The sequence below is a fragment of the Anguilla anguilla genome, chromosome 2, assembly GCF_013347855.1.
Source record: "Anguilla anguilla isolate fAngAng1 chromosome 2, fAngAng1.pri, whole genome shotgun sequence".
Classification (NCBI taxonomy): Eukaryota; Metazoa; Chordata; class Actinopteri; order Anguilliformes; family Anguillidae; genus Anguilla; species Anguilla anguilla.
Window position 1 is genome coordinate 63,791,056 of NC_049202.1, and position 26,365 is coordinate 63,817,420.

Sequence of the window (26,365 nt, forward strand, 5' to 3'; positions counted from 1 at the left end):
CATCATACGATCACACAATATAGAAAGCATCCTGATATCCAGTGTTAAATTCTTGACCCTGTATTTATAATACATATTTTGTGCCAATATTTTGATAATATGGTGCCCCCTCCTGGAGGAGAATTAGAAACAGTAGGCTGCTTCTGCCACTATTTCACCTGGATTTGCAGTAGATTTCCTTTAAAATTCTTAAGCATTGTGAAGAAGCTAAATCAAGTTTCAGATGTTGTTTTGATATATAATTTCACATCTTTGAAATGATATTATAGTATTTTGAGTAATTGTTTGTCTCAGGACTATCTCATGAATGCAAAACATGTTTTTAATGATGCATTAAAATATACAATGTAATTACTGATATTGAAGATACAGTGGTAGTGAACTTTAGACAACCCTCTGTTGCCCTCACTTCTGATTCAGACTGACTGAGCGAAACCAGTGAATAGACACTTTAAGAAAGAAAAATTATGAATTTCACAACATTTCAATAAAAAAAACCCTAAGACTGTGTGGCAGTAGGCAGAGGCCAAAGCCAGAATGATTCTTCTAATTTATTTTTGGGTGGGGTGTTCCTCTGGTTTTAAGCAGTTGGACAGAAACAGAAACTCACAGGATGCAGCTGCCAGGACCTTCTGCAGAGACGCAGGGAACATGGTTTGTGTTGCATATGAGCTGCAGTGAGCTGCTCTTCTCACCTCTCCAGGGCTTAGAGGCTGTGCTCATATTTAAACAGAAAAGGAGGGCAGCGTTTGTTTTTTAGTAGGTCTGTGGTGTAAGATGGTCCCTCTCTGTATTCAAGGTGAAGCTCACGTTGTAAATGAATTTTATAGAAAATTCTCTGGGGACTGAATCCACAATGAGGAGCGTTTTGTGCATCTTTGTGTTTCCCTGGGGACTAATATCCTGTGATCCCAGTATATTGTTGTCAGATATTCTGTAGATATACCAAGAACAGTAAGGTTTGTATCTGGACCTTTTATTTGAGTACAGTGATGATTTGCTCATTTGTATGTACATAAATTGTACTGAGGAACAGATTTTCTTTACACCAGTGACAATAACAAACGAAATATCTCTAAAATGTTGTATTTTGTGTGTAATAACACAAGGCTTTCCTAAAGCAAAAAAAAAATCACCTTTTGGATGTTCCAAATTGATTTATGACTTATTCATTCACGGTTTCCTAAAAGAAACCTCTCCAGCTGGGAATTTAAACTACATCTTTTGAGTTACAAACACAGGTCCTAAACCATTATGGGATTTACATTTTATCGGCACACTGCAGCACAAATGGAGGAAAATATTTTAATTCACATTCTGATCATGCAGGGTGCAAACTTCACAGAGCTCTTAAATGTTTGTGTCTTGCCACTACACTAATCAGGGTGGGTTTTTGTACAGGTCTGCTGTGGCTGTACTGCACTGTGTGTATCGGGCACAGTAATACACAGCTGTGTCTCCAGCCTGCAGGCTGCTCCCATGTAAAAACACTGTATTACTGGAGGTGTCTCTGGTGATGGTGAATTTGTTCTTTAGTGAATCTTTATAAGCAGTGCCACCACCCGATGTTATATATCCAATCCACTCCAGTGCTTTCCCTGCAGGCTGTCGGATCCAGGCTGTGTAATCACCGCTAACTGAATATGAGACTTTACAGGGCACAGACAAAGTTTCTCCTGGTTTTATAACCATAGAGCCTGGCTGAGTGAGTTCAACACAGCGACCATCTGTGTAGACAGAAATAAAAGGTATTTGTGAGTACATCACTAAGCAAAATAACTATGTAAACAAACTGCAAAAACTAATAGACTACTCATTTTGTTTTATCTAAAACTAAATCTTTGGAAGATATCACAGAAAAATCTTAATTGCAATTCAAATCGGAATATAGCATTCTCACTTACATGATAAGGCTCCCAGCAACACAGCTAATGCTACAATAACTCTCATTGTGACACACAGATCTCCCTCTCTGTCTTACAGGTGATGCTCAAGTGTTGGGAGGAGAATTCTCAGTGGCTTTTATAGGATATATTGCGGACTGAATTTGTTTAAATCACTGGTGGTTGGATGAAGAAGAAAAACAAGATAAATTCAGAGGGTCAGAATATCCATTATGAGAAGATCTGCTGTCCCCTGCTGGTCGATAACAGTACTTTTAGATGCATTATATTGTTTCAGAAATAAGGCTCACAGTTACCACATAGTTGTACGCACACTTGAATACATTCCAGTTATATCTCAAGATATAAATGGAAGTTAACATGAGTGCTTGCTTATTTTTCCTATTTGGGGTAAATTATCCTGGTTTAAAAAGTAACAGTAAAGCCAAATGGAAAAAAGAGCACATTTTTGTGTAGGTAGGGTTTTAATTTAAAAAGAAAACAGGCCTCAGTAAATCTGTTTATATTTGAGTTTTCTCATTGAATATATAATGATTTATATTTGATTGGCAGGTCCTCTTTTCTTCCACTAGAGACTGCGCTTCTCCTGAAGGCACCCACACCAATAACAAATGCATAAACCCATAACAATACAGGTCACAGTTTATATTGTGCATAAGCAAATAAGCTCTTTATGAATCATAAAGAACATCACTGTGGGTTCATATCATGACTGCATGTTTATTAATGACATCATAACTTAAACTGTTAATGAAAGAAAGCTTTTGTTTAACCAATGCTGAAGAGGTTTTTGTGCAGCTCTCCGCTCACTCTCTCTCACTATGGGTCTCTTCTGGCACAGTAATACACAGCAGTGTCTTCAACTGGCCAAAACGCGTGGCGTTAGATTGGTTTTTGAAAATTCCTCATGCCAATTGAATAAAGGCTTCATTAAAACTCATTCCTTCCTGCAACGAGAGTGCCATGAACTGCATTGAAGTAAGCCCAGTTTTATACTTTTTGCACTGAGGCACCCTTCTTTGCTCCCTTCGAGGGAAATGATATTATTTAAAGAGCCATGTTCCATGATTTTCAGTCTAAAATGAGTTATTTGTCAGCAGATACTTTGAAGGAAATGTAAAAACTGAAATATGCTGCTTGCAGAGAACCATTTAAACCAGAGGAATGTAATCTGAGCGTGTAAGAGCAGCTCAAATAATATACTGATCACCAGGTATATTCTGATGAGCCTCCCTGCCCCCCCCCCCCCCCCCCCCCCCCCTCCACCAACTCTTGTGGTGATGGGTGTCATGGAATATTTAATGGAAACAGTGATTCAGGATGTCAATTTGAAACCCTATCCAAACAGCTGAATCTGATTCAGTACAGTGTCCAGTACAGTAATACTTTTGACTACAGGGAATTTATATGTAAGAAATACTGTTTATGTTTCTGACTGTGTGAGCAGTTTTTGTATCACTCCCACATGACTTTCTCTCACTGTGACTCTCGCGCACAGTAATACACTGCTGTGTCTCCAGTCTGCAGGCTGCTCCCCTGCAAAGTCACTGTGCTGCTGGAGGTGTCTCTGGTGATGGTGAACTTGTTCTTTAGTGAATCTTTAAAAGTAGTGCCCCCACTAGAGCATATATGTCCAACCCACTCCAGAGCTTTCCCTGCAGGCTGTCTGATCCAGGACGTACAGTAGCTGCTATCAGTCAGGGAATACCCAGAGACTTTACAGGAGATGGTCAGAGACTGCCCTGGTGTTAAAACCATGGATCCTGGCTGTGTGAGTTCAACACAGTGACCATCTGTGGAGACAGAAAAAAAATACATAATTGGACTAGTAAGTACATCTGTAAGTAATATAATCATTGAAACAAGCAAGAAGCACTAACAGAACAGCTAATTTAATGTCATTCAAAAGAAAAACTTTGGAAAACACTGCAGAATATTTTTAATTTTTAAATAAAAATATGAATATGGCATGTTCACTTACAAGATAAAGTTCCCAGCAACACTGCTAATGCTATAAGAACTCCCATTGTCACACACAGATCTCCCTCTTTGTCTAACAGGTGATGCTCTTGTGCTGGAAGGAGAAGTCTCAGTTGCTTTTATAGGAAATACTGTGCACTGAATTAGTTTAAATCTCTGGGGATTGGAGGAAGGAGAAAAACAATAAATTCAAAGGGTCAGGGTATCCTTCATGAAGAGCACTGCTGCCCCCTCCTGGAGGCTAATTTAAAACAGCACACTGCTTCCACCAGCATTGCTCTGGATTTTAAGATCAGTAACAATGCTTATGGGTTCATTTCAAATTAATATTCAATACATAATGATTGAATAGTTGCACAATGTAAAACATTCAACTTCGATTGATAAGAACACACAGGAGTGCTGTCTTATCTTATTTTCTGGGTGACAAAAGGTAACCACAAGGAAAACAAATGACAGCAGATCTTTGTATATGTTTGTGCTCAAATGAAAAACGAGGAGTATATCTCAATATATCTGTTCATATAGTGTTTTTTATTAATGAATTACAGGTATGACAAGAACAGGTAGCATTGTATTCGGAACTGCTGTTTGTGTAAACTAATTTATAATGTTAATGGGATGGACTAAGCAATGTGCTAATTTACATGAAGAGAAATGGTACTAAACTGTACTCTATATAAAATCTGCACTTTTACTGTACTCTTTTACCTCAACGATAATAAGTAACTTTACATGTCTCTAAAATTTACCAATAAGGTATAATTAAAATGGATCACAGTTTTATTATGCATAACTGAATTAATATTAATTGCACCTTTAGAAGGAACACAACACCTTAATACAATTTAATGTAAACTGCAGTCACAAATTACACAGGAAATGACATTAAAGCTATGAAATCAGTCACAGTCTTTGTATGTGAATGTTTTAGAGAGAGTTGAGCTCATAAGATGAGGAGACTGAGGGCTGAAGTATTCATTAAGCTACTACAGATTAAACAAATATCACAGCTCTTTGGCTGTTATTAGTTAGGAGTAAATACAAATATAGTGTGTTGCACATAGAAATGTTAGATTGGACCTGTTGAGGAACATCTCTCATGTAACAACATCATACACTGTTCCAGTGCTTTCTTGAACTGTTTATCACTGTTCTGTTTATTTCATTAAGCCAGTGAAGAGTGTGCATAGAGTAGATGTTCAGTTCAAAACAAAACATTAAATGAAATGTACATTAACTATCAAAATAAATGATGTCTCTCCCTTACAGAGACAAAAATAGCAAGTTGACTTTCAATATTCAGACTCTCTGAACTTTGCTGTAGGGGCAATAAAAACATGAATTCCCTGAAGTCTGCTGTGGTAACAGTTTCATGTAGAGAGTTATTGTCAGGGCTCAGGCTTGACTTCTCTCACTGTGGGTCTCTGGCACAGTAATACACAGCAGTGTCTTCAACTGTCAGCCTGTTCATCTGCAGGTACAGCTTACTGTTGGAGTCATCTCTGGATATAATGAATCTTCCCTCAACTGATTTGGAATAGTCGATGGGTGAACTAGATGTGCCAATGTAGGCAACCCACTCCAGTCCCTTCCCAGGAGCCTGTCTGATCCAGTGCATATAGTAGCTGCTGAATGTGAACCCAGAGGCTGTACAGGTCAGTGTGTGGGATTCTCCAGGCTTTTTAACTGCTGGTTCAGACTCAGTCAGAGTCTGACATTTAACACCTGTGAAATTAATAAAGACTTTGAACTTCATAACACACAACCTGACAAATACAATTTTAGTAAATATTGTTAATGAATGAAAGATTTGAACATACTTGTGAAGAACACTGTAATCAGAAGCAGGCTGGTTATAATAGTCATGGTGAAAGACTTCTGCAGTTGATATGCTAGCCCTTCAGTCAGTCTCCAACAACAGTCCCTCCTCCCTCAGTGCAGAGAGGTAAATGTAGAAGGAAGAGTTCAGAGTTTGCATGAACTCCTCCTCACTGGGTGGGCTGATCACACTCTGTTTAAATAGAGCAGTTAGAGATGCAGATGGAGTGCAGATAATATAGCAGTTATAAGTATTATTCATCATTACAGCCGTGTGTTTCTCTTCCATGGCTGATTGTTGCATTATTATTCATAGTGAATGCAGGGAGTTTCCTGGCAGGTGTGGGTGGGAGAGTGGAGTCAGGAGCTCCCCAGTACTCAGTATATCACCAGTCAGTCTAATGAGAGTGACAGCACATGACCACACCATGTAGAAAGCATTCTGATATCCAGGGTTACATCCTTGACCCTGTATTTGTAATACAAGTCTTGTGCCAATCTTTTTTATAATATTATGCCCCCTCCTGGAGGTGAATTAGAATCAGTCTAAAGAAATTCCAAATCACAACAAGCAACAGGGAGCACATTGCACTGGACAGGCGCTCCTGGAAGACATTCGTGCAGGAAGGAGCTACACGCCATGAAATGGAACTCCGCCGTGCCGCAGAGGCAAAGCGACAGCACCACAAGGAGAGAGAGAAAAAGGCTCAACACCACCAACCACCACCACTCTCCCCTGCCCACACTGCACCAAAGTATGTGGATCGCGGATCGGCCTCTACAGCCATCTGAAGACCCACAAGTAGACGACCCAAGGGAGAGGGCAGTCATACTCGCCTCAAGTGTCACGGGGCGACATAGCTCAGGAGGTAAGACCGGTTGTCTGGCAGTCGGAGGGTTGCCGGTTCAAACCCCGCCCTGGGCATGTCGAAGTGTCCTTGAGCAAGACACCTAACTCCTAACTGCTCTGGCGAATGAGAGGCATCAATTGTAAAGCACTTTGGATAAAAGCGCTATATAAATGCAGTCCATTTACCATTTCCATTTACCAAGTGACTGCCGATGATGATGATGATTGCAGCTGAATATGCTGTAGATTTCCTGTAAACATTCTGAAGAAGCTAAATCAAGTTTCAGATGTTGTATTGATACATTATTTCACATCTTTGAAATGATATTGCAGTATTTTGAATAATTGTTTTTCTCAGGAATACCCCATGAATGCAATACATGTGTTTAATGTAATGCTGTCGCATCCCTCATGTGCTTCTAGGAGAGTGAACTTAATTGAGGTGGTGAGGTGGTGGGGTGGTGGTGGGGTGGGGTGGGGGGGTGGGGGGGCGGGGGGGGGGGGGGGGGGGGGGGGGGGGGGGGGGTGGAGACAGCACAGCAGGTGACCAGCCCCAGCAGGAGCTTTGTTCAGGACCATTATTGTGTGACTGACAGATTCAGAATCTGCAGGGTTTTAACTGCTGGTTCACAGACAGGCTGGGATTCAATAAACATTTGTCCTTAACTTTGACTCATGTGAGCAGCATTCTGCAATCTATGTCTCTCTTTTAATTATTGTGAAAAAAGGATATTTTGAACATAAAAAACTAATTTATTTATCTTACAATTCTATAATTATATAATGGTGGATATGAGGCCAGTGAGCACTACATGCAGGTAGAGTGTGTGTGTGTTCAGTGGTGACACTCAGTGTGATGTGTTTTTGTACAGCTCTAGTGTTGCTTTGCTGCACTGTGTGTATCGGGCACAGTAATACACAGCTGTGTCTCCAGTCTGCAGGCTGCTTGCTTGTAAAGTCACTGTGTTACTGGAGGTGTCTCTGGTGATGGTGAACTTGTTCTTTAGTGAATCTTTATAACCAGTACCGCCACCCGTCCCTATATATCCAATCCACTCCAGAGCTTTCCCTGCAGGCTGTCGGATCCAGTCCGTATTATAGCTGCCCAGTGAATATGACACTTTACAAGAGACAGATAAAGTCTCTCCTGGTTTTATTACCATAGAGCCTGGCTGAGTGAGTTCAACACAGCGACCATCTGTGGAGACAGAAATAAAAACAATAGTCAGATATACCAATAGGTAGTATAGTTGTTGAAACAAGCAGCAAACATGAACAAAAAAGCTAATTTAATCTTATTCAAAAGTCACATTTTGGAAAACACCTCAAAATATTTTTAATTTAAAATAAAAATATGAATACAGCATGCTCACTTACAAGATAACGTTCCCAGCAACACTGCTAATGCTACAATTGTTTCCATTGTCAGGCACAGGTCTCCTTCGCTGTCATGAAGGTGATTCTCCTCAGTTGGGAGGGTAATTCTCAGTGACTTTTATAGGAAATACTATGCACTGAATTTGTTTAAATCTCAGGGGGTTGGAGGAAAGAGAAAAACAAATTCAGATGGTCAGAATTTCCATTATGAGGAGCACTGCTGCCCCCTCCTGGAGGAGAATAAAACACAGCAGGCAGTTCACACCAGCATTACTATGGACAGTGGACACTGTTACAATTCTTATAGGTTAAGTTCAGAATTAATGCTCCTGTAGTTATGATTTGAATATTTTTGCAATGTGAGACATTCTATAAAGATTGCAAAAAATATGCTCTAAAGCTGATTAGAGCACTCATTTACTTCTTGGATTTTACTGTATTATCCTCATAATGTACATACAGATAAAACACTAGTGCAATTGACAGCTGTGAAAAAGCAGGTGATGTCAGTATATCTCATCATGTCTGAGCTCATCATTGATTACAGATACACCTAGAACAGGCGTGTTTGTATCTGGACCTCTTTTAGCGTACAGTGATAATGTGCTCATTTATGAATGTAGATGTGATACCTAGTGGTCTTCTTTTACCTCATGAATAACTTTAGATGTCTCTATGCTTTACCTAAAAAGTATTACAGCGCTTCTTACATTTTCTGCAGCTGAGTGGGTATCTAATAGAAATTACAAAGCAACACAATATGTGTATTTACAGTTACAAACTAACTGCACAAGTAGTGGTATGACATCAGTCACAGTCTTTGCACTATCAAGGTTTTAGAGAGAGTTCAGCATACAAGATGAGGAGACTGAGGGCTGAAGTATATTCATCATGCTAATGCAGTTTAGACAAATTTAATGGCAGTGTTGCTGTTTTTCTTTTGGAGTAAATGTAAATATAATGTGTCAAACATCGATATGGCAAATTGGACCTTTTGAGGAACGTCTCTCGTGTAATTTATGCACGATTTGTGTGAATTTAAAAATATCCTTATGAGGTTTTTGTAAATGTAAACATGTTTTTGAATTTAAATTTACTTGGACTTCTCATTTTGATCGGAATCTGTATCCAATATTGTAGAGACAGAAAAGGTTTACAGTGTGCTGGTTTGCAGGTGACTTAAAGAGGGTTGATGGTTTAGAATTATCAGCAGTCAGATGTTTAAAACAGAAACACTGAGTTTGACTTCATACAACGGTGTTCATCCCAGGGCTCTGTGCTGCAGCGCTGTGTGATAAAGGGTAAGAGGTTTTTGTGCAGCTCTCCCCTCACTCTCTCTCACTGTGGGTTTCTGGCACAGTAATACACAGCAGTGTCTTCAGCTGTCAGCCTGTTCATCTGTAAATACAGCTGGTTCTTGCTGTTGTCTTTGGAGATAGTGAATCTTCCCTCAACAGAGTTGGGATAATATGTGCCGCCACCTTCATTGATGCTGGCCACCCACTCCAGCCCCTTCCCAGGAGCCTGTTTGATCCAGGACATCCAGGTGCTGTTGAATGTGAACCCAGAGGCTGTACAGGTCAGTTTGTGAGAGTCTCCTGGTCTCTTTAGCACTGCTTCAGATTCTATCAGGACAATCTCACCCTGAACACCTGTAATTAAAAGAACAGTCAGATTTCAGATGTGATACACAGAAGAAGCACAGAGAAAGAAAGAGAGGAGAGAGAGAATAAGAGAGAGACCTGAGAGAGTGAGTGCTGTGAGCAGCAGCAGGGCTGGTAGGAGCTTCATGACCGCAGGAGGAGAAGGAGGAGCACTGAGTTAAAGCACAGACTGAGTCCCACTGACTGCTGCTCTGGTTCTCACACTGACACTGGCTCCATTTATATCAGTGGGAGGTTTACATTGGGCCCTCCTCTAGGGGAGGGCAGAATGAGGGGCACTGCTGATCACATTCACAACAGTGTAGAAGCAACAGGACAGGAAACTCACAGGAGCTGCAGATAAATACTGTGGTTCTTATTTTCAATACAAAACACTTTCATTTCTGTAACCCTACCCAACAATTCACAGTCTGCTTTGCCTGTTTCATTCACATTAGGATTTACAGCAATGAGACTGAATGGATGTGGCAATTGATGATTGTACTGTGAAACCAGTCTACAAGGTTTGTCAGTTAAAAAGAAAAACCTGTGCATTAACAGACATGAGAAAAAATGAATAAACAGTAAAAAGCATAATTTGTTTAAATTTTAAACCACAATGTCAGAACTTAAGCGATCTGTGGGTTGAATTCTAGAAAATGAAGGAATGCATTTGATGTATTTTACAAATATATTTGGTGCATTCAGATTTTTTTACATGATTTTATGAAAAATGCTTATTTGCCATTTATACTATGCATGGTCAATCCTTTAGTAATATTTGTGAGATGGACATTTTGTGTTCAGTGAAAGGACTGCAGTGTGCTTGCATGAGCTGGTTTGGGTCTAAACTCCATGAAATAAATCACTTTGAATCACTTGTTTTCCAACATGGGAGGATGTAATGAAGCAACACATTTATTCCGCTGGGCAATTTCATTATGGGAATTCAGAATATGATGTGAGAAATCAGAATAAAGCTGCATCCATGTGAAAAAGGTGTCCCTTTATTTCACATTGGGGTAATATTAGTGTATGTACATAACATATTCATGCAAGATTTATGAAAAGTTTTAAATGTCCTTGTAAAGGTCCTTGAAATGACACTGAGAAAATTCATTTTTTTCTTTAAAAAAAAAAAAGGACCTAAAGAACGGAACACTTCAGAGATATTTAAAACAGGAACCCAGAGTTTCACTTCATACAGCTGAGTTCATTCCAGGGCTCTGTGCTGTAGCTCTGTGTGATAAAGGGAAAGAGGTTTTTGTGCAGCTCTCCCCTCACTCTCTCTCACTGTGTGTCTCTGGCACAGTAATACACTGCAGCGTCTTCAGCTGTCAGCCTGTTCATCTGTAAATACAGCTGGTTCTTGCTGTTGTCTCTGGAGATGGTGAATCTTCCTTTAACAGACGTGGCATAATATGTGCTGCTGCCACCACCACTACTGATGCTGGCCACCCACTCCAGCCCCTTCCCAGGAGCCTGTCTGATCCAGTGCATCCAGTAGCTGCTGAATGTGAACCCAGAGGCTGTACAGGTCAGTGTGTGGGATTCTCCAGGCTTTTTAACTGCTGGTTCAGACTCAGTCAGTGTCTGACTTTTAACACCTGTGAAATTAAGAAAGACTTAGAACTCACTATTGACAACCTCACAAATCAACATTTAAGTAAGAACTAAAAGAATAAGAAATTTAAACCTACTGGTAAAGATTACGGTAATCAGAAACAGACTGGTTATAATACTCATGGTGAAAGACTTCTACAGTTGATATGCTAGCCCTTCAGTCAGTCTCCAACAACAGTTCCTCCTCCCTCAGTGCAGAGAGGTAAATGTAGAAGGAAGAGCTCAGAGTTTGCATGAACTCCTCCTCACTGGGTGGGCAGATCACACACTGTTTAAATAGAGCAGTCAGAGCTGTAGATGGGGTGCAGATCATATAGCAGTTATAAGTATTATTCATCATTACAGCCGTGTGTCTCTCTTCCATGGCTGATTGTTGCAGTATTATTCATAGTGAATGCAGGGAGTTTCCTGGCAGGTTAGGATGGGAGAGTGGAGTCAGGAGCCCCCCAGTACTCAGTACATCACCAGTCAGTCTAACGCCTGGTTCACACCGCTTACCTCCCCTGTGTGTGACGGCTACCTCGCCGAACTGCAGCGGCTCACATACATGTGTGTGTCCAGCATTGCTGCTGCGGCGCTGCTACTGCCAGCCCTATCTTTCTACATTGAGTTTGCCTTTGATTACGGCCATCAATAATAGAATGTTTGATTTCATTTCATTATAAATTTAATTTATATTTAGTTTAGACAGAAAAGGGTTAAGAAGCGTGTGCTCAGTTATATTTAAAAAATATACAGCAATCCCTCTTCACATTTTTTCATGTCTGTGACATATTCAGATAGCCTAGACATTGAAACTATAGTGAAAGGTGTCAGTTATGTAATGTTGCTGATATTCTATCAATATGACTATCAACAGCTCTTTCACTTTTTTCTATTTTAGCTGAGAACCGCGCACCTCACGGAAGAAAAATAGGCTCCACGCCAAAACTCCAGATGACGCGTCGCAGCAGCGAGGCTCGAGCCGCGCCTCAGACGCGCGTCTCACGCAGGCTGTGTGGCTGCTCTAACCTGCTAACATGGGCGCCGAAATGAAAAGCAAGGGGTTCCGCGACCGTCACGCACAGGTGAGGTAAGAGGTGTGGACCGAGCCTAATGAGAGTGTCCCACCCAGAGAGACAGCATCTGGCCACACTACAGAAAGCAGCTTGATATCCACTGTTAAATGCTGGACCCTGTATTTGTAACACTATTGTTATTTAACCAATATTTTCATATTATGAGCAGTGCTGGATGGCACGGTGGTGCAGTGGGTAGCACCGTCGCCTTACAGCAAGAAGGTTATGGGTTCGAATCTCGGCTTAGGCCTTTCTGTGTGGAGTTTGCATGTTCTCCCTGTGTCCATGTGGGTTTCCTCCAGGTACTCCGGTTTCCTCCCACAGTCCAAAGATATGCACGTAGGCCGATTGGAGACTCTAAATTGCCCATAAGTATGAGTGTGTGAGTGAATGGTGTGTGTGTGTGTGCCCTGCGATAGATTGGCAGCCTGTCCTGGGTGTATTCCTGCCTCTTGCCCATTGCATGCTGGGATAGGCACCAGCCAGCACCCCCGTGACCCTGCTCAGGATAAGAGGGTATAGATAATGGATAGGATGACCAGTGCTGCTGCCCCCTTCTGGAGGAGAATGTTAAAAAGCAAACTGCTTCCACCAATGCATAGAGTGTACATAGGAACGGGTGAGGGTTGGAGTCTAGGAGGGTTCAAGCAGTGAAGCCTAGGAAGTAATGGCAATTCACTTGCCGAATTTAATTCAACGTAGAAAACTAAGGTGATTTAACAACCAAAGGTAATCTCTTCAGTCAAACTCTTGTGATCATACATTTCATTATGTTTGAAAACAATGGTTGGTAAATCCAGAAAAATGTTTTATTACATATTGGCTTTTTGAAAAAAATCTGCTTTACATATGAAATGTAATGATCATTAATGGAGTTTCAAAATATCATCTGGAAAGTTTTATTTTGCCTTCAAAAGTCTGACATTCCTCATTCACTTCAATGGGAGCGCCAGTGTTTTGCACTCAACATGTGCAGTACTGGCTTACTTCTGGGGCGTCACAAGATTAGGTTAGCTGAAGGTGTGCTTGCCTGTCTAGTTAAATATGCATGTCTGTGCACCAACATTTCAACCCAGCTTATGCAAATTAGGATGATTATGTGTTTAAGAAATCTCAGTGGAATGAAGGATTATGTTATTACCATTTATAAAATGAAAATAATAAAGGACAAATTAAAAGTTTGTGTTGTTTATTGCCATAATGTTGAAGTGTATATGCATTATGTTCAAGGGTTTTGATTCAGGAGCTTGTTTTGTAAATCATATATCCCATAAAATATTATAAAGAAAACATGCTCCTGCGTCTATATCCCCATTGTGTAATCATGCCAAAGTCTGCAGTTTTTGTGTTTTACAAACTTTCGCTTGTTACTCAAGCTATTGTTCACTTTGAATCCACTGCGAGCTTAATATAGAGGAATAATTGAACACATATAATTAAGTTGGATTAAATGTATTTTTTATTTTCTTAAATTAATTTCAACTTTGTTTAAAAATGTGTGATGAAGCCTTATGGTGGAAATCCAGGAGAAAAACAATAACAGAAAATGTCTTTAGGCCACACAGCACAGCCAGTCACACACTGCCTGCTAAATCATCTGTGGAGGGTTTCTGTACAGCTGGCCCTTAAACTCTTTCACTGTGTCTCTCGGGCACAGTAATACACAGCTGTGTCTGAGGACTGGAGATCGGTGATGTCTAAGTAAGCAATGCTGTTGGATGAATCTTCTGTAACATTGAAACGATCGTCAGAAGAACCATCGTAGTATCCGACCCATTGCAGCCCTTTATTTTGAGCCTGTCGAACCCAGTGCACACTGTTGCTGCTGAGTGAGAATCCAGTAATTTTGCAGGAGAGCCTCACGGAATCTCCAGGCTTCTTCATCTGTGGAGCAGACTCTGTCAGTGTGATGTCACAATGAGCATCTGCAGAAGGGGACAAAAACACAGTTTTACAACAGTTCTATAGCCAGTGCTGTAGCACCACTCAATCAAGTGTTGTGAGACAGGAGGAAAGAGGGAATGAAGTCAGCTGTGTCCTTACATTTAAACGCAAACAGCAAAGCTATGATGAATACTAAGGCCTCCATTTCATTTACAGCAACAAAAGACAAGAAGTGAACAGTGCTGCTCCTCACTGAATATGTGCTGTAACTTCTGTATTTTAAAGAACATGGGGCTCATGAAATTTACATAACCGCCTCTCATGGGAATTCCTATTTACATAAAGTGTACAGTATGTATATAAACACTTAGTTGGTCTGAGTGTTCCACAAATATTACTTATTGAATGTTTCATTACAGAACATTTTCCTTTCCTGTGAAAAAATTGGCAATATTGTAAAATATATGCATTTAACATTCTAATGCAACACATCTAAATCAAGTTTTGATAGCTATTTTTGTCATGGTTGTGTGTTTCTGTTTCTGTTTTTCCTTGTTGGGCCGCCAGATGGCGGCACTTCAGTTTTGTGTCCTGCTTGTTCCCCTGTTAATTGTATTATTGCTTTCAATTATTTTATTATTGTTTCTGATTGTGTCTTGTGGTTCCCACCCTGTCCTGGTTTGATTGTTAATTGTGCCCTCCTGTGTCTCGTTGGTTTTCAGTCTATTTAAGTTCTTTGTCCGCTTGACTCGGGTGCTGGTTCCTTGTGTTTGTGTCGGACTATATGTACCTGCCCGCATGCACCCTGCTTCCGTTTCGTGTGTATGTTTCCTGCCTGTGTTCCACCTGCCTGTATTCTGCCCTAGCTGTTTGTTCCTTGTGTCTTTAGTATTTTCTTTTGAGGAGTTTTGAGTTCCCTTGTTTGGTCTTTTTTCTGTTTTAAGAATTTGAGTTTTTCTTTTGGAATTGCCCCTCGTGGTTTTGTTTGTTCTCTGTTTTGTAGTGAAGTCCTTATTTGTATCTCTCCTTTTGAGTTTTGTGCGTTTTTTCACTCTGCACCTGGGTCCTAACCCCCCTGAACCCGAGACAATTTTCCCGTCATTAAAATGTTATAACTTTCCAGATGCTGTTCAAATCTCAAAAAAATCCAGCGGATGTGTGAGAATGTTACTTAATACCACACAAAATAAAATGTATTCTTCCAATTATTTGATTGCTGAAAAATTAATGTTTCTTACAAAAATTGTTGGAAATCTAGCAAAATTTTGAATTGGGCACTTTGAGACAGAAAAAAATGACATTTCAACCGAAAATATAAAAATTGCAAGGCTGTGCGGCAGTAGTCAGAAGCCAGAATAATAATTACTGTTATTATGATGTATTTTTGGGTGGGGCGTTCCTCTGGTTTTGGACAGTTGGACAGAAACAGAAACTCACAGGATGCAGCTGGCAGGACCTTCAGCAGAGATGCAGGGAACATGGTTTGTGTTGCAGATGAGCTGCAGTGAGCTGCCCTCACCTCTCCAGGGCTTAGAGGCTGTGCTCATATTAAAACAGAAAAGGGGGCGGAGCTGGTTTTAGTAGGACTGTGGTGTGAGATGCTTCCTCTCTGTTATACCAATGATGCTCACATTGTAAATTAATTTCATAGGAAATATTGTGGACTGAATAAACAATGAGGAGCATTTGTGTCTCTTTGTGTTTCTCTGGGGACTAATATCCTGTGATCCCAGTATATTGTTGTCAGATATTCTGTAGATATACCAAGAACAGAACGGTTTGTATCTGGACCGTTTAGTTGAGTACAGTGATGATCTCCTCATTTGCATGTACATAAATTGTACTGAGGAGCAGATTTTCTTTACATCAGTGGCAATAACAAACTACATGCCTCTAAAATTTTGTATTTTGAGTATAATAAAATCAGGTTTTCCTAAAGCTCCAAAAGATCACCTTTTGGATGTTCAAAATGGTGTTATGACTTATTCATTCACGGTGTCATAATAGAAACAGTAAACGAGAATTATAAATTTACATACAGTCCATTGATGCAGCCGTATTTTTAGTTAAACAATCTAGGAAAAGTATTTTCAAAAGTACAATGCATACTCTCCAGCTGGGAATTTAAACTACAACTTTTGAGTTACAAACACAGGTCCTAAACCATTATGGGATTTACATTTTATAGGCACACTGCAGCACAAATGGAGGAAAATATTTTAATTCACATTCTGATCATGTGGGATGCAAACTTCACAGAGCTTTTAAATGTTTGTGTTTTGCCACTACACTCATCAGGGTGGGTTTTTGTACAGGTCTGCTGTGGCTTTGCTGCACTGTGTGTATCGGGCACAGTAATACACAGCTGTGTCTCCAGTCTGCAGGCTGCTCCCTTGTAAAAACACTGTGTTACTGGAGGTGTCTCTGGTGATGGTGAACTTGCTCTTTAGTGAATCTTTATAATCAGTGCTTCCACCTGACCACATAACTCCAATCCACTCCAGAGCTTTCCCTGCAGGCTGCCGGATCCAGGCTGTGCCAGCACTGCTAACTGAATATGAGACTTTACAGGGGACAGATAGAGTCTCTCCTGGTTTTATAACCATTGAGCCTGGCTGTGTGAGTTCAACACAGCGAACGTCTGTGGAGACAGCAATAAAAGGTATTTGTGAGTACATCACTAAGCAAAATAACTACACAATTAACTGCAAAAACAAATAGACAACTCATTTTATTTTATCTAGAAGTAAATCTTTGCAGGATTTAACAGAAAAATCTTAATTACAATTCAAATAGCAATATAGCAAGCTCACTTACATGATAAAGCTCCCAGCAACAATGCTAATGCTACAATAGCTCCCATTGTCACACACAGATCTCCCTCTCTGTCTTACAGGTGATGCTCCTGTGTTGGGAGAAGAATTCTCAGTGGCTTTTATAGGAAGGACTATGACCTAAATTTATTTAAATCTCTGGGGGTTGGAGGATGGAAATAAAACAATGTGAGGGTCCGAATATCCATTATCAGGAGCACTGCTGCCCCCTCCTGGAGCAGAATTAAAAACATTAGTTTGCTTCCACCTGCGTAACTCTGGATATTACATCAGTAACAATGCTGAAGCTAAAAATTCAGAATGAATATTCATGCAATTATGATTTGAATATAAGTGCAATTATATACATTCCATTTTGAATGCTAAAAGTACAATGATGTTCATTAGTGTCCTGTTTTATGTCTTGGATTTGAGTGTGTAATTACGCTCATAATAAATCTACAGGTACAACCAAATATACACGACCACAGATTGTTTTGTGGATGATTGTGCTATTGTGAAAAATATGTGATCTCATTATGCCTGTTAATATAGGGTATATGGTCTTTATTCATGGATAACAGATATACCACACACCGGCAGATTGATGTTAGATTGATATTATGTCCATTTACATTTAAAGAAATTGTGCTGATCAGTCGTCCCACACCTTACTGACATAAATATTTTAAAAGTTAATACATCTTTCGCACATAGCAACTTACTTTGCTTTTCTGCGCAAAAGCTCAATCTAAACCTTGACCAGACAGAGCTGCTCTTTTCTACTGAAAAATCATGTCCTCTGCAGGACCTCTCCTTCTCCATTAGTGATTGCTGCCCAGACCACCAGGACTCTCAGTGTGACTTGAGACAGTCAGCAGTATTACACGACCCACATCACGGCCATAACATGCTCCTGCAGGTTTGCACTTTACAACACTGCAGAATCAGACCCCTCCTCACCAGAAATGCTGCCCAGCTCCTGCTTCAAGCTCTAGTCATCTCCTGACTGGACTACTGCAGCTCCCTCCTGGCTGGGCTTACACAGCACTCTCTCCAGCCCCTTCAGCTCATCCAGAACACCACAACCCCCCTGGTTTTCAACCTCCCCAAATTTACCATACCCCCTCCCCCCACCTGAACTCCCTTCACTGCCTCCTGGTGGCTGCAAGGCTGCTAATTGAGCTGCACCCCATACATTCAGACCCTGGTGAAGTCCTGCACCCCAACCTGTGCTCTATGCTCTGCTGCCTCTGGGCACCTAGCTCTCCCCTCCCTGCAGTGACCTGGTCATCACTCCTCCCAGCCTTGACTCTTCTTCCTACTGCCTCCCCAATGGTGGAACAGCCTGCCCACCTCAGCCAGGACAGCAGAGTCCCTCTCTACCTTCAGACATAACCTGAAGACCCATCTGTTCAGGTAATACTGCACCTCCCCCCCCTACATACACTGATTTCTATTGGGCTCTGACACATTTTCTCATGTTTATCCTATAGTTTTAACTGTGCTGTTTATTTCTTAAGCCAGTGAAGAATGTGCATAATCCATAGAGTATATGTAGAATGAAATGTACATTATCTATCAAAATAAATAACATCTCTTTCTTACAAAGAAAAACACAACAAGTTTACTTTCAATGCTTAGATTCTCTTTACTTTGGTGTAGAGACAATACAAACAGAATGCATTTGCTGAAGTCTGCTGTGGTGACAGTTTTACTACAACTTACTGGTGGAGTCATCTCTGGATATAACAAATCTTCCCTCAACTGATTTGGAATAGTAGATGGGTGAACTAGATGTACCAATGTAGGCAACCCACTCCAGTCCCTTCCCAGGGGCCTGATCCAGTGCATATAGTAGCTGCTAAATGTGAACCCAGAGGCTGTACAGGCAGTTTGTGGGATTCTCCAGGCTTTTTAACAGCTGGTTCAGACTCAGTCAGTGTCTGACATTTAACACCTGTGAAATTAAGAAAGACTTAAAAACTCCACAACTTACAAATACAAATTTTGCTTACATTACATGAATGACTGGTTAAAACGCACTTGTAAACAACACTGTAGTCAGAAGCAGGCAGGTTATAGCAGTCATGGTTAACGTCTTTGGAGTCAGTAATGATCGTCCTACAGTCAGTCTCCAACAACAGTCCCTCCTCCCTCAGTGCAGAGAGGTAAATGTAGAAGGAAGAGCTCAGAGTTTGCATGAACTCCTCACTGGGTGGGCAGATCACACACTGTTTATAAAGATCTTCACAGGTATAGAACCAGCTCAAACTGGATTTCCAAACTTTCCCTTCAGACAGGAGTGGGACAGCAGTAGCCAAGTTATGAATATTTGTATTTATTTAAAATACAGCTTCTTTTTATTGTCCTTCTCTTCTGTTTACAGTATGTGAAGAATAAAATAGGATGAAGGATACATTTTGACAGAATCGCAGTCTCACTTCAATGTCTCCCTTTTAATGCTGATGAAAAAACAATTTTTTTAAAAGTTGAAATCAAAACTAATATATTAGACTTAAAATTATATCAACACGTAATGGCGAATATGAGGCCAGTGAGCGCTACATGCAGGTAGAGTGTGTGTGTTCAGTGGTGACACTCAGTGTGATGAGTTTTTGTACAGCTCTAGCGTTGCTTTGCTGCACTGTGACTCTCGGGCACAGTAATACACAGCTGTGTCTCCAGTCTGCAGGCTGCTCCCTCGTAAAGATACGGTGTTACTGGACGTGTCTATAGAGATGGTGAACTTGCTTTTCAGGGAATCTTTATAAAGATATTGGTTGGTTCCCCCACCCACCCAATATCGCCCGATCCATTCCAGAGCTTTCCCTGCAGGCTGTCTAATCCAGTGTGTGCCATAGCTGCTATCAGTCACAGAATACCCAGAGAGTTTACAGGAGATGGTCAGAGACTGTCCTGGTTTTACAACCATAGAGCCTGGCTGTGTGAGTTCAACACAGCGAACGTCTGTGGAGATGGAAATAAAAAATAAGATATGGAGGTATATCAATAAATAATATAATCATAGAAATAAACAGAGAAATCTATTAGAATTATCAACTTAATTTTACTTATTTAATGCTAAAAGTAAGTAAAACTGGAAATTATCACTGAAGAATTTATTTTAAAATAAATAAAATATGAATTCAGCCTGTTCACTTACAAGATAAAGTTCCCAGCAACACTGCTAATACTACAATAGCTCTCATTGTGACACACAGATCTTCCTCTCTGTCTTACAGGTGACGCTCCTGTGTTAAGAGGATAATTCTTAGTTGCTTTTATAGGAAATACTGTGGACTGAATTTGTTTAAATCTCTGGTGGTTGGAGGGAAGAGAAAAACAAGATTCAGCGGGTCAGAATATCGGTCATGAGGAGCACTGCTTCCCCCTCCTGGTGGAGAGTTTAAAACAGAAGACTGCTTCCACTAGCATTACTCTGGAATTTAGATTAGTAACAATTTCTACATGTTAATTCCTAATAAATGTTCAAGATGTTATGATTTGAATATCCAAGCATACCAACTAGATTAATGAAGCACAAGAGTGCTGTCTTTCTCATTTTCTTGGTAACATCAGGGAAATTAAATGACAGCAGATATTTGCAAATATTTGGTTTGTGCTTCCATGAAAAAGCAGGTGTATATCTCAATATATCAGGTTATATTGTGTTTTTATTAGTAAATTATGATATGACTAGAACAGGTAGCATTTAATCAGGAATTAGTGTTGACGTAAACTAATTGATAATGCTAATGTTATATACTAAGTGATGTGCTAATTTACATGAAGACAAATGGTACTAAACTGTACTCTGTACAAATCTGTAATCTTACTGTAATCTTTTACCTCAACAAAAATGTGATTGGTTTTAATGTTCCTCTCACTATAAACTACACAGACTGAAATTCTGAGATGCACACAGGCTTTATTGTGCGCCTCATATATCAAACATATATTCTGATCAGCATCCCTGATTCTCACCTACATTTATGGCAATGGGAGTCAGGGAATAGTTAATGACAGTAGTGACTCAGGATGTCAACTTAAAATCCTATCAGAACAATTTTCAGGGAAGTACGGAGATGCTCTTCATCTTCAGTGGAAAAATGTGAAACGGACGCTCTGGTGACAAGTTCGGCTCAAAAATCTATCTGCATAGTGAAAGGTATGCTTCCAAAAGGAGTTGACATTAAGAAAACACTTTTGTTTCACCAAATTTGCATTGTTATCTCATCAATATGAAAAGCTTATGGGAACAGGCTTCTTTTCCTTCTGATGAAGACATGTGTATCCAATAAACTATGGACACCAACATTTGATATTTATTTTTCATTTAAAAATGTATTGTTATTTAATTAGGCCAGTAAATCCAGTTATTTACAGTAGCACTGTGTGATAATGGGGAAGAGGTTTTTGTGCAGCTCTCCCCTCACTCTCTCTCACTGTGTGTATCTGGCACAGTAATACACTGCAGTGTCTTCAGCTGTCAGCCTGTTCATCTGTAAATACAGCTGGTTCTTGCTGTTGTCTCTGGAGATGGTGAATCTTCCCTGAATAGACTGGGCGTAGTACACGCTAGAGCTGTCATACCGATATCCCAACCACTCCAGTCCCTTCCCAGGAGCCTGTCTGATCCAGGCCATCCAGTAGCCGCTGAATGTGAGCCCAGAGGCTGTACAGGTCAGTGTGTGGGATTCTCCAGGCTTTTTAACTGCTGGTTCAGACTCAGTCAGTGTCTGACTTTTAACACCTGTGAAATTAAGAAAGACTTAGAACTCACAATCCACTACCGCACAAATCAACATTTTAGAAAGAACTAAAAGAATAAGAAATTTAAACATACTGGTAGAGATTACTGTAATCAGAAGCAGGCTGGTTATAATAGTCATGGTGAAAGACTTCTACAGTTGATATGCTAGCCCTTCAGTCAGTCTCCAACAGCAGTCCCTCCTCCCTCAGTGCAGAGAGGTAAATGTAGAAGGCAGAGCTCAGAGTTTGCATGAACTCCTCCTCACTGGGTGGGCAGATCACACACTGTTTAAATAGAGCAGTCAGAGCTGTAGATGGGGTGCAGATCATATAGCAGTTATAAGTATTGTCCATCATTACAGCCGTGTGTCTCTCTTCCATGGCTGATTGTTGCAGTATTATTCATAGTGAATGCAGGGAGTTTCCTGGCAGGTGAGGGTGGGAGAGTGGAGTCAGGAGCTCCCCAGTACGCAGTGCATCACAAGTCAGTCTATCAATCAATCAAAAAAAATTTGTATAGCATATCTTACAGCAATTGTCACAATACGCTTTACAGACAACCCTGGCCTAAACCCCCACAGGAGCAAGCCTAAGGCAACAGTAGCAAGGAAAATCTCCCTGTGGCAGATGGGAAGTAAACTTGGAGGTAACCAGGCTCAAGGGGGAAACCCATCCTCCTCTGGTCTAATGAGAGTTTCCAAGACAGACAGCATCTGACCACACTACAGAAAGCAGCTTGATATCCACTGTTAAACGCTGGACCCTCTATTTGTAACACTAGTCTTATTTAAACAATATTTTCACATTATGAGCAGTGCTGGGTGGCATGGTGGTGCAGTGGGTAGCACCGTCGCCTTACAGCAAGAAGGTTATGGGTTCGAATCTCGGCTTAGGCCTTTCTGTGTGGAGTTTGCATGTTCTCCCTGTGTCCATGAGGGTTTCCTCCCACAGTCCAAAGTCATTCAGGTTGGCTGACTGGATACTCTAAATTGCCTAGAGTTTGCATGAACTCCTTCTCACTGGGTGGGCAGATCTCACACTGTTTAAATACAGCAGTGAGAGCTGTGAATTAGATAAAATAACATTATTCCTATCTGCACGAGCATCGTCCATTACACTTGTAGGCTTTAGGTTTAAGTGCCTTGCAGAGCTTAGGTCAGTGGACTTCATGCAGATGATCTTGCTCTCTTACAGTCACTGCATCTATCTTTCTCTCCACCACATTCAGAGCCATAGAAACACAGAAGCAGAGAAAGATGAGCCAACCCTCTAATCCAGTGAGGTATACATGCATTCACCTGAAATGATAACCGTAAATAAGACGGGGTCAGCCCTGGTCCTGGAGAGCCACAGGTTCATCTTGTTTTCATCAGAATTAATCTGCAATGCTGACACAGAACATATTAAAAGCCTGAAAGATGATAAAATTAATATGAAACTGGTATTGGATTTTTTCTCAATTTCAAGGTATGAGGGGGTCCAACATTTGGAGCTGAACCTAAATAGATAACAAATCAGAAAGCCCCTATCTGGGACAGTTGCTGGCCGTGTGGGCTGTGGGGTGGATGGTTAACTGAACTTCACCACAGAGATATGGGTTGTCTGAACGTGGCATCGTAGATGTAGGATAAATGATGAAAAATGAAAAGAGGATAGGTCTCTTGAGCAGAGAAAAAGAAGTGGTAAGCAAGAAAGATCCAGCAACGGAGGAGTTTGAAGCTGACTTTGCTGCGGACGTCGGCATCGACTTCCTCGATGTGGGATGTAAGGACTTTGATGTTGAACCTGAGGGCCTGAACGATGAGGGCAGTTACAATGAGGGGGAGAAGGAGGCAAGTGGCCAGGAGCATCCAAAATACAGGAGGGTTAAAATTGCTTGGCCTAGAAATTCAGGTTTCACCCTCAAATTCTCATTGCTGAGTTGTACAGTCTTTGAGCGATGGCAAGTCATCCTCAATGATTCACGCGTATTGTGTTTTTATATTCTTATATAAAAAATGAGTGCAGCTGCTTAGCTCTCATTCCTGTGACTCAGAGGGAGGGGGAGGCTGTTATGCAGCTCTCCCCTCACTCTCCCACACTGTGTGTATCTGGCACAGTAATACACAGCTGTGTCCTCCGTCCTCAGGCTCTTCAGCTCCATATGCAGAGTGTTTTTGCCATTGTCTTTACTGATGGTGAGTCTTCCCCTGATGGAGCTCAGGTAGTTTATCGTCCCACCGTCCCCGTTAATCTCACCGAGCCACTCTGGACTCTTCTCAGCTTTCTGTCGAAGCCAAGCAGTCCAGTAGCCTCCTAGACTAAAGCCAGAGACTGTGCAGGTCAGCTTCACTGACTCTCCTGGCCTCTTCACTTCCTGTCCAGGCTGGCTCAGCACAATGTCTCCTTGGACACCTGTTGAGGGCAGAGAAAGAGTCGATCACACATTTCTCATTTAAACATGGCTGCTATTTCAGAAGAACTACCACAGGTACTCACAGACAAAAGCTGCATGTATGAAGAGAGCAAGGACAGACCACATGGTGAAGACGTGGAATGCAACGTGTTGCATTCCACCTATGCTGCATAAAAAAATCAACTGTTGTCTTATTTTCAGTAAATTGTCTCATGAGTAAAATAATTAACTGCAGGAATTTTAAATGACATCAGTTTTTTGTGTATGCTTGGCCTTCCATGGGTAAAAATATCAGGTGATCTCAGGATGTTTGCCGTGTCTAGATATTCTTTAGTTTGTGCACAGTGATAATGCACTCATTTACATTTTCAGAAATTATACAGAGAAAAAGATCTCAGTGACAATACTGTAACTAATTACATGGCTCTGAAGTTTTCAAATAAAGTGTTACAAAGTGAGTCACACTTTACTTTATGTACCATAATGCATAGACATCACCTTTAGAAGGTACATAATGGATTTATTACCTATTGAGTAATGGCACCATTAAAGAAAAACTGTAAGTGTGAATTACAGTTTTCCATAGAACCCAAAGATGCAGCTGTACTTTAAGTTAAAGAAGAATAAGTATCATGTTCAAGGCCATAATGTGACTTGTCCAGCTGGGAATTGAAGCTACAACTTTTGAGCTACAAGCACAGTTCACAAACTATTGTGTGAATTGCTCGTCACAATATGATGAAGTATTGACACATCCAGAATCTCCAGGTTTTTAACTGCTGGATCAGACACAGGACTGGATTCAATAAACATCTGTGCTTAACTATGTGAGTAGCATTCTGAAATTTCGTAAATATACCCAAACACATTACGAGAAGAATAAACAACACACACATTTAAGCCAAAATGAAAGACAAATGTGATGGAATCCAGGCCTCAGATCAAAGTCTCTTTTAATTCTTTTAAAAGAAAGAATATTTAGAACATAAGAAGAAAAACTAATTTATTTATCTATAATATATCTATATAGCAATTCTATAATTATATAAGGGTGAATATGAGGGCAGTGAGTGCTACATGCAGGTAGAGTGTGTGTGTGTTCAGTGCTGACACTCAGTGTGATGTGTTTTTGTACAGGTCCGCCGTTGCTTTGCTGCACTGTGACTCTCGGGCACAGTAATACACAGCTGTGTCTCCAGTCTGCAGGCTGCTCCCTTTCAAAAACACTGTGCTGCTGGAGGTGTCTCTGGTGATGGTGAACTTGCTCTTTAGTGAATCTTTATAAGCAGTGCTTCCACCCGTCCCTATATATCCAATCCACTCCAGAGCTTTCCCTGCAGGCTGTCGGATCCAGTGTGTCTCATAGCTCCCCAGTGAATATGACACTTTACAGGAGACAGATAAAGTCTCTCCTGGTTTTACAACCATAGAGCCTGGCTGTATGAGTTCATCACAGCGACCATCTGAGTAGAGAAAAATTAAAACGATGGTCAGATATATCAATAGGTAGTACAGTTATTGAAACAAGCAGCAAACACGAACAAAAAAGATAATGTAATCTTATTCAAAAGCCACATTTTGGGAAACACCACAGTACATTTTTAATTTAAAATAAAAATATGAATACAGTATGCTCACTTACATGATAATGTTCCCAGCAACACTGCTAATGCTATAAGAACTCCCATTGTCACACACAGATCTCCCTCTCTGTCTAACAGGTGATGCTCTTGTGCTGGAAGGAGTCTCAGTTGCTTTTATAGGAAATGCTGTGCGCTGAATTTGTTCAAATCTCTGGGGATTGGAGGAAGGAGAAAAACAATAAATTCAGAGGGTCAGAGTATTCTTTATAAAGAGCACTGCTGCCCCCTCCTGGAGGATAATTAAAAACAGCAGACTGCTTCCACCAGCATTGCTCCGGATTTTAAGATCAGTAACAATGCTTATGGGTTCATTTCAAATTAATATTCAATACGTTTTGATTTGAATAGCTCCACAATGTAAAACATTCCAACTCGATTGATATAAACACACAGGAGTGCTGTATTGTCTTATTTTCTGGGAGACAAACAGTAACCATAAGGAAAACAAATGACAGCAGATCTTTGTATATGTTTGTGCTCCAATGAAAAACGAGGAGTATATCTCAATATATCGGTTTATATGGTGTTTTTTTATTAATGAATTATAGGTATGACAAGAACAGGTAGCATTGTATCTGGAACTGCTGTTTGCGTAAACTAATTTATAATGCTAATGGGA

At 40.6% G+C, this 26,365-nt stretch overlaps 1 protein-coding gene and 5 gene segments (V, D, J or C); 1 reads left to right on the plus strand and 5 right to left on the minus strand.

The window, feature by feature from the left end:
* The window catches only part of LOC118220446 (titin-like), a 435,810-nt gene that overhangs the window by 339,053 nt on the left and 70,392 nt on the right, over positions 1-26,365 (plus strand). The window lies entirely within an intron of this gene.
* Positions 5,279-5,828, minus strand: LOC118220490. The segment is given in 2 exon segments: positions 5,279-5,612; positions 5,708-5,828. Coding segments are annotated over 2 exon segments (360 nt in total).
* Positions 9,244-9,809, minus strand: LOC118220481. The segment is given in 2 exon segments: positions 9,244-9,584; positions 9,675-9,809. Coding segments are annotated over 2 exon segments (363 nt in total).
* On the minus strand, positions 10,851-11,401 carry LOC118220479. The segment is given in 2 exon segments: positions 10,851-11,182; positions 11,276-11,401. Coding segments are annotated over 2 exon segments (363 nt in total).
* Positions 21,327-21,937, minus strand: LOC118220504. The segment is given in 2 exon segments: positions 21,327-21,709; positions 21,803-21,937. Coding segments are annotated over 2 exon segments (357 nt in total).
* On the minus strand, positions 25,202-25,883 carry LOC118220468. The segment is given in 2 exon segments: positions 25,202-25,566; positions 25,746-25,883. Coding segments are annotated over 2 exon segments (396 nt in total).